This window comes from Rhizophagus irregularis, chromosome 22 (genome assembly GCF_026210795.1).
Source record: "Rhizophagus irregularis chromosome 22, complete sequence".
Classification (NCBI taxonomy): domain Eukaryota; kingdom Fungi; phylum Glomeromycota; class Glomeromycetes; order Glomerales; family Glomeraceae; genus Rhizophagus; species Rhizophagus irregularis.
Window position 1 is genome coordinate 1001829 of NC_089450.1, and position 13726 is coordinate 1015554.

Consider the following 13726-nt stretch of genomic DNA (forward strand, 5'->3'; position numbering starts at 1 on the left):
CAGGTGATCACAGTTGAGTAAAATTTGATATACTCCAAAATCGGGAAAAATTTCAGTAGCTGTTCATACGAGTAAAATTTGGCGCAGTAAATCCAGCCAGAAAAATCTTTAAAGAACTAAGTTTCATAAATCTTTTTGGGATATTCACCCTTTAATTTATAACTATGCTCTCAATAGATAAATATTGTATCTATGAAATTGTGATCGGTACCTAACGAGAGAGGGATTATCAGATAAGGGAGTACTGTTTTTTTCTCTAGGCGTCTTGAGCGGTTCTGAAATCAGCTCGTTATTTTGTTCAGAATCCATCATATTGCTCTCTGGGCAATAGGTTTCGAAAAAAGATACTGTCCTGTTTTTATATCACTTGTAAATTTCGCAGGAGAAAACATTCCCAGATTTTCACTGCAATTACGCACTGCATTTCGTCATTACGCTATCTCCCTGCAATAGGAATTGGAATCGATTCCCATTATTGGAATTGATTTTAAAATTGATTAATCATAATTAATCATTTCACAAATATTGATTTTAAGATTCGATTTTCAATTTTTGATAATCGAAACTAATCGAATTTATATTTTACAAAAAATACAAATTATGGTGCAAATTTATAATTATACTTAAAAGATTATTTATAATAATAGAATTTTTATATTTTAATGAATTTATTCAATTAAAAGTAATATAATTTGAGAATGTCAAATTCACTGATTACACCCACATTTTTGATTGGTTATGCGATTACGTTATCATCAATAAATGTTTATTTGTTTATTATTTCTAGTACTTTCCCAACTTTAAACCCTTCGCTCAGCTGGTATATTTTTCTTTTTTTTTCTTTTATTGTTTTTATATTTTATTTCTTGCTAACTTTATTTTATTCTCTTTAAGTTCTTACTCCTTTCAGTCTTTTGCTCTTTGCAATTAAGGTGTGTTTAGTATTACAGTCAACTCTCTTTATAGTCACACATTTGGGACAGTCCATATTTGGTGATTATAAAGAGATGTGACTATATAAAAAATTTCTTATATTAGTATATCATAATTCCGGCCAAAAATTAACATAATTTTGGCCAAAATTATACTTAAAACTTTATTGTATCGTAACTCCTCCAATATTAATCATAGAAAGATGATCTTACCGCCATTCGATTCGTCTTGATGAGACGGTTCTAATGGTATAAAATACATCGAAATCCAATTACTAGATTAATTTCCGAAATTAAAAAAATATCAATGGTTTTTGTGTAATAACTCTGCCAATATTGATCCTAGAGAGACGATCTTACTACCATTCGATTCGTCTTGATGCGACGAATCTAATGGAATAAAATACATCGAAATCCAATCACTAGATCAATTTCCGAAATTAAAAAATATTAAATAGTTTTTAAGTAGTAACTCCGTCAATATTGATCATAGAGAGATGAGCTTACCACCATTCGATTCGTCTTGATGAGGCGATTCCAACGAGCTATTAATCGTCTTTTTACAATCACTAGGTACCGAGATATTTAGCAAAATGTTAAATGGCGCAGTAAACGTAAATCAAGGAATATAATAATGCCGATGCTTAACATTTTGTTGAATAACTCATCAGCCAGTGATCGTAAAAGGATAAAACTACCACCATTCGATTCGTCTCAGTGAGACGATTCTAACAAGCTATGGTACATCTTTGTACGATTATTAGATGCCAAGTTATTTAATATATTCTTTATATAACTGTGATTATAAACGGTTCTTTTTAATATAAGATTTTTGATGATAGGTGTGATAGTGACTATAGATAGATTGTGACTATATAGGATAGATTTTAATAATAAAGTGTTTTGAACATTCAACTGGTGTGACTATATAGTAGAATGTGACTATAACGGGAGTGACTATAGAGGGAGTTGACTGTACATAGTCACAATTTTTTAAAGTTTTTATTTTTTTTTATTTTGGTTCTTACACTTCGTTTCTTATATTTTGTTCCTTACATTTCCTTTCTAACTTTATTTTGTTTTCTTTTAGGTTCTTAGTTCTTCTCGGTGTATTCTTTCTTTTATTTTTTTTTATTTTTTTTATTTTGTCTATCATATTTCGTTTATTTTATGGTTTTTATTTGGTCAGTTGGTTTCCTTCATTTTTTTATTCCCTACTATTTTTTTATCTTTTGTTTCCATTGTTACTTTTATTTCCTTAATTTTTCATTCCTTTTTCACTCCACTTCATTTTTTTTCATTCCTTTTCGCTCATCCCTCGTTTTTTTCACTCCTTTTCATTTCCCGTATTTTATATCGCATATGCAAATGATTAGAAATTGACAGAGAAGTTGGCAAATTTTTTTCTGTCTTTAAGTGGGCTGAAAATATGTTATAAAGGCCTTCATTTTCTTTTTTTTCTTTCGCTTTCCTTCGTTTTTTTCATTCCTTTTTACTCCTTTATTTTTTTCGTTCCTTTTTATCCCCTTCGTTTTTTTTATCACTTTTTCACCTCTCTTTTGCTTTTTTCATTTTTTTTACTCCACCTTTGTTTCTTTCATTACTTTTTATTCCTCTTCATTTATTTTGTTCTTCCCTTCACTTCTTTTATTGATCTTCATTTATTATTTTTTTCATTATATTTTGTTTCTTACTCTTCTTTTTGTTATTGCACATTCTCTTCATTATTTCTGTTATTTCCATAAATAAATAAATAAATAAAAATTGTTAATATTTATATTTTTAATCAATAAAACGTATCTTTAATTGGTTATGGGTCAAAAGACCGACAAACAAAAGACCGATACTACATAATCCCGATCTACAAAATCGCGAAACTACAAAATTTCAACTAGGATAAAATATCGACTAGTTCAAAATCCCGAAATACAAAATCGTCTAATACAATAAATATTTTATAGATTGTAATTAATAGAATTGTTACAATTGTACAAACATATATTTACTATTATAGTTAAAGAACAAATAAATCAATATAATTGCATAATTATTATTTATAGTATATCGTGTAAATCATTTAATGTACATACAAATTAGTTAATATTCCATGTTCTCATGTTCTAACTTGCTTAGTAAATATAGCATATTGAAAATTCATATGAAAATTTTTTTATGGTTATGTAATTATTCTGATTAACAAATTGCGCGTTGCATATTATTATTTGACAAATTTGATTTACGCGTAATTATAAATATTTACTTCATTTCAATAAAAGCTTAACTTTTTTTTCTAGCCAAGAAACCTATCTTAAAAATGGATGAAGTCTGTGAGATTATACAATCACAAAAAGGAAATAATAAAATAAATGTTCGTGGTTATTTAATGATAAAAGAACGAACAAAAGGAAATACGTATTATTGGTGCTGTGAAAAAAAAAGACTGGAGAAATATAAAGGTTGAGCAACAACAATATTTCTTGATGGTAAACATTATCTTAAAAACTTTGTTGGCTATCATCACTCACCTCAAGCTAGTAAAGTGAAAGTTGCAAAAACTGTTGCTCAAATCAAACAACAAGCACGTGAAACAAGAGACAAGCCAGTACAAATAATTCAAAATAATATCATTAATATGTCACAAGATGATCACCCTTACATGCCATCTAAAAATGCTCTTAGGACAACAATTAAACGTGTGAGAAAAGCAGAATTGCCTCCACAACCACAAAACATTGGAGAACTTAATGTTTCAAATCCACTTTGTTTAACATTGAATGGTGATCCCTTTCTAGTCAAAGACTTGATGGTTGGTACTGATCGAATTTTATTATTTACCACACAAATGAATATTCAACGCCTGTCTCAAGTTCAATTTTGGTTGATGGATGGTACTTTTCGAACAGTCCCAACAATATTTTGTCAACTATATACAATACACACACCTGTTGGTTCAACAAATTCAAGGATTCTTCCTCTCATATATGCACTAATAACAAGCAAGACAGAACAAATCTATAGATGTTTGTTTGAAGAGATAGTTGACTTTGCAGCAGAACATAATATAATCTTACAACCTTCAACCATTCTAACTGACTTTGAACAAGCATCAATTTATGCTTCTCGTTATGTATTTCCTAATGCCAGAAATAAGGGATGTTTTTTTCATTTGGGACAGTCTGGGTGGAAAAAAATTCAATCATGTGGACTTGCCATTAGATATGGCAATGATGAACAGTTTAGTTTGATGTTGAGACATTTGTTTGCCTTAGCATTTTTGCCATCACAGGAAATCCCTGATGCCTTTGATACACTAAAACTTGTAATGCCACAAGAAGCAAATGTAGTTACTCAGTGGTTTGAAAAAAACTATGTACGTGGAAAGATACGTCGGCATCTTCGAAATGGTAGCACTACTCGGTCAGCTCCTTTATTTCCACCAAGTTTATGATCAGTATATGATTCAATGGAAACAGGTGTACCACACATACAAAATGTTGCTGAAGCTTGACATCATCGGTGGAATACATTAGTTGGGCAAAGTCATGCTGGCATTTACACAATAATAAAAGAGCTGCAAAAGGAACAACAAAATGTTGATTTTCAAATTGAATGTATTGTACGTGGTGAACAGCAACCAAAAAAAAAGTCCTTAATTGACAGAGAAAAAAGAATCATGACGATCATCAGTGATAAAGAAAACCGTTCAGTGATGGAGTAACTTCGTGGCATTGCTCATAATCTTACATTATAAGTAAATTTACAAAAATCTAGTTCTTTTATCTAGTTCTTTTATAAATTATAAATAAAATAAATGATATACAATATTTTGCGCAATTTACTTTTTTAATGTCTAAAGAATAAAAGATTTCCAAATAATTTTTACTCAATAATATATAAATAATATAAATATTCTAAATATTCTATTAAATTATTTTGCAAAAGACAGATTGAAACAAATTATTAATAGTATCTAATCTGTTGAGATTTTGAATCGTCAAAATTTTATATTTCAGGATTTTGAACTAGTTGATATTTTGTTCTAGTCGGGATTTTGTAGTTTTGCGATTTTGTAGATTGGGATTATGTGGTGTCGGGATTCTGGATTTCGCGATTTTGGACGGATCCCCTTTAATTAATAAATTATTATTAATATCATTATAAACGTGTAAATATTTAGTTTGCAAATAAAAATTTCATTACATTTTAAAAGTTACTCTAAAAAAATTTTTTGATATTTTGATTACAAATGATGTAATACATATTATTCTAACAAAGAGTTCGTCTGCTTCATCGCATGTCTGAAATATGTGCCAGGTTAGCGGTGCAGCTGCAGCTCCACAGCCACAATCACGTGATACAGTCAACTCTCTTTATAGTCACACATTTGGGACAGTCCATATTTGGTGATTATAAGCAAAAAGTCTTATGACTTTATCTTTTATTTTAATTTTTAAACGAAAAGTACAATAATCAAATTGAACAATATTACAAATAACAAATATAGAAAATAAACATAAAAAATAAAAAGAACTAGCTTCACAAATCATACAAGTAAAGAAATCTAAACAAAATAAAATTAAGTAAAAAAAAACTAAACTATTACAGAAACGCATACCCCAACTTTACCCGAAAGCCAGTGTGAGTCAACTATCCAGCATGTCCTAAGATCCAATCCGTTACCAAAAAGAAATCCTAAGTAGAGGCTGAACTGTTAAGCGGTGCCAAAAATCCAAGTGCGAAATCCAAGATCCCCTACGGCGGATTACATAAGAGGAAACCCAAGAAACTCAGGAATCCAAGGAAACTGTTACCAGGAAAGGTGTCGAAAAATCAGGAGAAATTTATGAGGAAGGATGAAAAATAGGAGAAGGTCCAATTAAAGATGTGATATGTAATTATTTTTAAAAGGTTGTAAGGTTGCAACTATTACAACATATATACAACACTTTTGTTGTAATTGCAATACAATATTATAATTATTATATAGTATTATAATACTATTAAAATTGTAATTATTATATAGTGTTGTAATTATTTTTAATTATACAAATATGTATTATAATATATTAATTATTTCTTTTTATAATGATATTTATTCTATAAAAACTTATTTTTGTAATTTTTATTTTTCAAAAAGAAAATTTTTGAATAATCATAAGTGTTGTAATATTACAACACTTTAACTTTAAAAGTAGTAATAGATTGCAACCCTTACTATTACAACATAAGGTAGTAATTATCAATTACATACTACATCTTTAGGTCCAATAGCGGACAATTTCATTTTATTAGTAATACCTTGAGCTGATTCTCAATGATGAAAGAAAACAGAACGGCATAACCAGATTTGAACATAAAGATCAAAATGAAAGTTGTGTAAAGGTGTATCAAAAATAGACCAAATAATGGATGGTGAAAAATAGGTTCCAAGAAAACTTGTAAGAGTAGTGTTTGGAATCGAATATATTCAAATATACTCGAGTATTCATTTAAATTTATAAAGTGTATTCGAATAATATTCGAATAAGTTAAATTTCCTTTTATAGTAATGATTTATATAATTTTTAGCCTGAATTATGATTTTAATTCAGTTAAATTTAAGGATTTAATGCCCAATTAGAATTTTAACTATACTATATCTGGCTTAATGAATACTCAAATAACCACTATGCTTATTCGAATACTCGAATATATTCGAGTTATTCGAATAACTGTTACATGCTTCCAAACACTATGTAAGAGACATCAGTATAAGTCCACGTGTGAGTCGCAGACAGGAATTTACATTTCCAACAATCAATAGCCATAAATTTCGCAACAAAGGAGTCCGGTAAAAGTTGCAAAAGAGTTGCGGAAAGAAAGTTCTCAAGACAAACAGTTTTAAGGTCCAGCAGAAGTGTTTTGAAGGTATTAATATAAAAGGACTAAATTCAGGTAAAATATAAGGACAAGTCCATAAGTGGTCTAAAGTTTTAGGAGAGGAGTTGCACTGAGGACAGGGCCAACTCGGATCATAGATATGAGCCTTTCGTTTTTGAAGAGTTGTGAGTATTGGAAGCATATTCAATAAAATCTTGATACAGAAGACACAAAATTCAGAGCGGCCATTTCGATGGGAAATTTGTAATTGTTTATTATTAAAACAAAATTTGGTACATATACAAGCCCAATCAATATCTGAAATAGAGGAATTAAGATTGAATCTTGGTAATAAAGCACGAGTCAAAAGAGTCTTGGCATTAAAAATTTCTCTAATGAATTTCCGGATATTCATATCCACTGGTAAAAAATTAAATTGTAAAATACAAGGAGCCAAAAGTGCAGGTGACTGAAGGGAAAGACGCGAGTCCGTATGAGCAGCTTTCGCTAAATTATCAACGTGATTATTCAAAGAATCGTCAGCGTGAGCAGGAACCTTGATTAAAGTAACTTCCAGATTCTTTTGTAAAATAATAGCTCATACCGAAGACTATAAAAGATAGTTAGATTCTTTAAGCATTCAAGGAATGAAGGGAGCGTCCACATACGTAAACCATAAGGAAATTAATTGAGTACAATCAGTGGCGACAGTAATGTTGAAATTCCGAGGGAGGGAATCCAATCCATGCAATAAGGCAAAAATTTCAGAACGCAATGCAGAAGGAAAAAAAGAAGGAATGGTATTATAATGAAATTCAAGAATAAATCCATCAGAATCGATAGCAGTCCATACATAAGCCATCGAAGGTATCGAATAACTAGAAAAAGGAAGGAAAGAACCATCGATGTAGAGTGTAGACACCGAAGAAGGAAGTTGGATATCGGAAATCTTAGACACTTGGTTGTTCATAGGAAGTGGTTGAACCAGAGCAAAAAGATGAAATAATAATAGAGATTTGGCATAGCCTAACGAGGCGGAAAGTAAAACTGAACGAGTATCCGCATGTATATATGTATGAGGCTTCGTAGGGTAACGGATAAGATTTGATAGAGGCACATAAGAGAAGCACTTTTCAGAGAGACATTGTTTAATCAATGTTTTGGAGGTAGAGGATCGCGGAATAGCAGAAGTACAACTTTGGTATGCAGTAAATTCGGATAATAAGTCATCGACAGATAACGCAATCCAATGTGAAATAAGAGCTTCATTTCGTGGAGCAGGATAGATAATGATCACACGGCCAACAAGGAAAGAGTTAGTATTACGATTAAAAGAAATAGCCCATTGAAGATTAAACAAATAATTTTGACTAATTAGAAAAAATAGAAGCTACAGTATAGGAATTAGGTATTCTAAATTGCGGTAAAACAAAAAAGGAAGAAGAATTAGGAATAACAACAAAATTAAATAAATAAGTAAACCAAGCAGGCACAGATCCTTTGTTTGAAACTTGTTTAAAAAAACGTAAATCTTTCCATGAGAGAAGTCAAGAGCCATACGGAATAACCAATTGTGCAAGGAAACGAGTACAAAAATTTTTTTGAATGTTTTTCATAGAAATAAATAATTCTTTGGGTAATATAGACCGGAGTGGAATCGCCAGATGTAGATCTTTTCTCGGAGGTCAGAATAATAAAGACCACATAATATTCAATCGAGAAGAGAACAATAAAGAATTAAATAAAGAATGTGTTCGAAGAGAAAAGGTATGAGACCATGGTTCTAAATCAATAGTAGAAGGACAGGCATCACAATCTAGAAAGCCTTAGAGATAAGTAATCATATAATTGGCAAAAATTTTGTATAAAGGGTGAGAAAAAATTCTTTGCTATGAAGCCACATGAAATGATAAAAAGCGACCAAATGCTTGTTGGATTGAAAATGGCAACAATGTGAAAAGCGCAGAAAGAGGAGTGACTGAAGTAAAACCAGCCTTCTGTCGAATAAGGGAAAGCATTGGAGAAACCATGCGATTAATGGTAGATTCAGCAAATAATGTGGTTTGTAGGCGAAATTCTAGTCTCGGAAGTAAGACAATATTATAAAGATAAGCCACATGTTGTGCCAAAAGTTTTTTAGGACTAAGTAAAGCAGCCATATCTTTGACCATAGAAGTACATTGATCGTGAACAAAATGAGAGGAAGCCGAAAGGCAAAACTAAACACCTAAAAAATGGAAAGACTTAGATAAAGCTAACGCCTTTAAAGTAAGGGAACAAATTGGGATTAAGGGAGATGGAAAAAAATCAAACACCATAGTTTGAGAAAATTGTTCAGAAGAAAGAAGGATATATTTAGCGAAATTTGCTTGAGTATTATTTAAAGTATAAAATTCAGCAGTAATGGAAAGGTGATCTTCAATTCCTCGTTTAGATGAAGCAATCAAAGTAGAATCATCCATAAATGTAATATGTGAAACAGGAAGATTATGTTGTTCATATTCAATCGGAGAATAATCCAATAATGCAGAGGATTTCAAAATAAAAGAATCACAAGCTTCTTGATTAAGTGTTATAAGCAAAGGATCTAAATAAATCACCCATAATAACGGGGAAATAATTTCACTCTGGTCAATACCTATTCTAACTTTGTAACCAGAAGTATCACCATAATGGGTAAGAATTTTGTTATTGCGTCTTGTAAAAAGATTAATGATAAATTTGATCAACAAAGGTGGGATATGTAAACGCATTAAAGCCAATTTAAGCATATTTAGGTCAATCAAATCAAAGGCCTTTGAAATGTCTTGGGAAACAATCCATAACTCTTGGTCATCAGTTTTATCAAAGCGGCGTTGATGAATAATAACATCAAGCATTTTAATAGGAATGTTAGTGGAACCGCCAGGTAATCCAACAAAATTACCACCTTGCAATACTTGGTTATCAGCTAGGATTTTTGAAAGACGAGTTGTAACGACCTTAACCACACATTTTTGTACAGTTTCTAATAAAGTAATAGGTCATGTATTCTTTAACTGGACGTCAAATTCATGAGGCTTGGGAATGGGATAAACAAGCGCTTCACGCCAATCGGCAGGAATATTTTCATGAATAAGGTAGGCATTGGCTAATACAAGGGACAAGTTGAAAGCTTCTCCAGTTAAATGTTTGAGCATCTCATAAGAGATCTTAGAAGGACCAGAGGCTTTGTTATTAGGCATAGACTGGATAGTAATCTTCCATTCTTCATCCAGAATAGGAGACATGACTGAGCTATATAAAGACGAGTCAATATCAGAAATAGGAGTATATGCTCTTTGCCAACATGGAGGAAATTCATCAATAGAAGAATATTGGACTAAAGGAGGAGTAACAACCGATTGGAAATGTTTAATGGCAGCTTGTTTGATGTCTGAAGGTTCAGTAAGTAATGTGGGTTTGGAGTCAATTACAACCAAGACTCTATCAAGAACGATAGAGCGATGTTCCATCAACAGAGCTGAAGAAATAAAAGAACCTGGTGACGTAGAGAAATGCTCGTCTCTAAGAGCAGTATAATATTCAATGGAATCCACACGATGTTGATGAAATTGCGTAGAAAGAAAGGCGGAGATCAAAGCTTTTTGTAAACACAAAAATTTGACAAAAGCAGGAAGTGGTGTTGTACTATAATCAGGTATAGTATAATCTGTAAAAAGAGATTTCAAAAGAATCAATTGTGTAGGTAAAGAATTAATCTTTGCAAAATTTGAGCGGGATGACTAATCCTAGATGTGGTCAATTTAAACAATAATCTGTCCAAGAATTTGTTGATAGCAATAAGCATTGTAAGATCGGGAGGATATTTATGGTGATGAGTATTGAAATGGTAGAGAATCAATGGCACCACCAAGAATAGAACATTTAAGAGCAGGGTTGGGATTCGTGCTGTACTGTACCAGTACATTTTGTACAGTATGTACAATACTGTACTGTACTAAAACTTTTTAGTACAGTACATTTTCATATATATGCAATATATTATATATGTAACTTATTAATTAATATTTATACAAGTTATGTAAATTTATTTATTATATATTATAAAAGAAAATTATACATTAAAAGGATTACACAAATTATCTTCAAACATAAATTCTAATTTCCATTTAGCATCAATATTTTCTGCTGGATGCTCAATATCTTCAACATTTATATCACTAAAATCTTTTTCACTTTCACTATATTCATCATGTTCACCATCATATTCATCATTTTCCTCTTGCTGTAGTTCTTCTAACCATTCGTTTAAATGATCGTTAAATTGAGAATTTAAATTTTCTTTTAAATCCATGCTACCTTGATCATTATTAAGATCATTATCATTTAATTCTTCATTTTGTAAATATCTTTCATTTTCATTTTCATCTCTGATTTCATTTTCATTATCATTTTTATTTTTATTTTTATTTTTGGTCATAGTATTATTAGCAGATTTTTGTTGATCATTACGTCGATTATAGTTAATATCAGCTCGTAATTTAGCCATTTCTAATACTTGAGTAAACTACATAATTAATATAAATATATAAAAAGATTATTAATTTAGTATTAATTAATTTAATGTAATTACGATATAATATAAATTTACCTTTAATCTATTTCTATTTTTTGTATGAAAGAATCCTATACTACTCCATAATCGCTCTACTGATGCTGCATTAACACAAATGCCAAACATATGCGCCACGACAGTTCCAATTTCTGGGTAAGTATCACGAACCCAACACCAATATTTGTGAATATTACCTTTAAATTGAGCAACAGATGCTTCATCAAAAGGATATTTAATTCCTTGCGAAAAATCATCAAATTCTGTAAGAATAGATTCAGGATTATGACCAATTTAAGCTTTATAATAGTAAACTAGCCATTTTTCCATGTGTAAATAACTAATTTTTGATTTTGAGGGCATTAGAAAATATTTCATTTTGTATGTAGGATGAAGTAACCAGAATAGTATGAAAATTGGTTGCTCCCACATCTCCCATCTTTTCTGTAATCGTAATAGAATTTCATCAGCCATATCATCATCTGGAAATTCTTTCCAAAATTGATATAAATAAATAAGCAAAACAATGCAAAACTTCATGTAATCTTGCTTTATCAGTTTGCAAGATATTAAGGACATGACAATAAGGATCTAAAAGAAATTCTAAAGTTGTTAACAATTCCCAAAAAGTGTCATCCATAATTATAGAATAAATTTCTCGTGATATTGCTAATGGCTCAGTTGCTCGATGTCGTTTTGAAGAAATAGATGGCTCAAATTTTGCAGCTAAAGACTATAAATAAAAAATTATTTAATATAAATAATATATATTATATTACTAGTAAAGATTTATTAAAAAAGAAAATTTCTTACACGCAAAGCTTCCTTAGTTGAAATTAAACTTTGACAGCAATTAAGATAACTGTTCCACCTGGTATCTCCAGGAATTGCAGGCTGAATGTATTTTCCATATATTTCCTTTTGAATGTTTCGAAGTTGACCTATAAAATATTTGTGATTTGCATTTTTAAAATAAGCCGCTAACTTTAGTGCTTGATCCGATGTTAATTTAAAATCTGGTAATGCCTTAAAGATATCCCCAACACACAAATTTATCTGATGAGCGAAACAAGGCAAAAAAACAATATTATGATATTGAATTCAAAGTCTTTTTCTAAAATTTTAATTTAATAAAATTAGTAAAATATAGTAAAGCATTTAAAAGTATTTATTAATTAAATAATTATTTACGTACCGTGCAGCATTATAAGCAGGTGCACTATCTGTAACAATAGCTAAAAGTGTTATTTTCATCTTGTTTATTTCAGATATCATTCCTTCAGTTTTAGACATAACTTCAGTAGTTGTTGCACGCTCACAACTTATATCTTTAGCTTGCCATGCAAAAGGTTGCCCATCAGATGTTACGAGCATAGTTCCCATCAATTCCTGTTCACGAACATTTGTCCAACCATCAAAAGACATCGTAACTCCTATCCGATCTAATTTCAATTTTTCTAGCATTGTCTTATCAAGCTCTTCAACTGCATCACCCAAAATTTTATTAGATAAAGTTTTTCAATCTGGTAATTTGATTTCTGGATTAAGAAATTTAAATAATTCAATAACTTCTGAATTATTTACCCAATTCAACGGAAATCCACAAGAAATAGTAACTTGTAATATCAGATGATGGAATTTTTGATTTTCTGCAGTTGAAAGAGGCCGGCAAATCCATTTATCTAAAGGTCCATGATTTGACTATTGGGATGGAAGGGAAGATAAAGAAGAGCGGGATGAAACTGAATCTCTTTGTAATAATAGTTGTTGATTGGATGAATCATTCGTATTTACTTCCATTAAATTACTCTTTTTCATGGCAAGAGCAAATACTTTACTTTTTTCATCATTATCATACGCATCATGAAAATTTCTACAATTTTTGAAATGAGTAATCAACCTTTCAGTTTTATCTATAATTGTTTTTAGCTTCAAACTATTTTTGCCAAGCTTTGTAAAACATGCTTTACAATAACATAAATTGTTGTTTCCGCTCTTTTTATTTGTTTTAACGATATAATTTTTCAAGCTTTGAACCATTACGAAAGTTAAAAAAAAGATGTAAATCATGATTATCGTCATATATAAAATAATGCGTATTACCATAAATAGTATGATACATGAGATACGATAAATAAATATATGCATTCTTATCATTTATTACTTTGCGTCTTGCATCTTTGGTTCAAATAAAAAAAATCATTTAAATTTTTTTTTTTCAAGATACTTCATTCAAATGAACAATCTTAAATTTCATCCCATCTGTTACTAAAAAAAATGAAAAAAACCGTTCAGTATTATTTTTTAATTTAATATTAAAAAAAGTATTCTTCCACGTCTA

The 13726-nt window shown here is 30.2% G+C and overlaps 2 protein-coding genes across 2 annotated transcripts; both read right to left on the bottom strand.

The window, feature by feature from the left end:
* Window positions 1–10887: 10887 nt before the first annotated feature.
* Window positions 10888–12849, bottom strand: OCT59_014485 (uncharacterized protein; the record flags this gene model as incomplete). Its single annotated transcript, XM_025330687.2, has 2 exons — window positions 10888–11340; window positions 12577–12849. 2 exons carry the CDS (start codon window positions 12847–12849, stop codon window positions 10888–10890), a joined length of 726 nt encoding a protein of 241 aa, XP_025170628.2.
* A 237-nt stretch (window positions 12850–13086) lies between these two features.
* OCT59_014486 (uncharacterized protein) lies at window positions 13087–13425 on the bottom strand (the record flags this gene model as incomplete). The annotated part of the gene is made up of 1 exon (XM_066150052.1): window positions 13087–13425. One exon carries the CDS (start codon window positions 13423–13425, stop codon window positions 13087–13089), a length of 339 nt encoding a protein of 112 aa, XP_066002262.1.
* Between the last annotated feature and the right edge of the window lie 301 nt (window positions 13426–13726).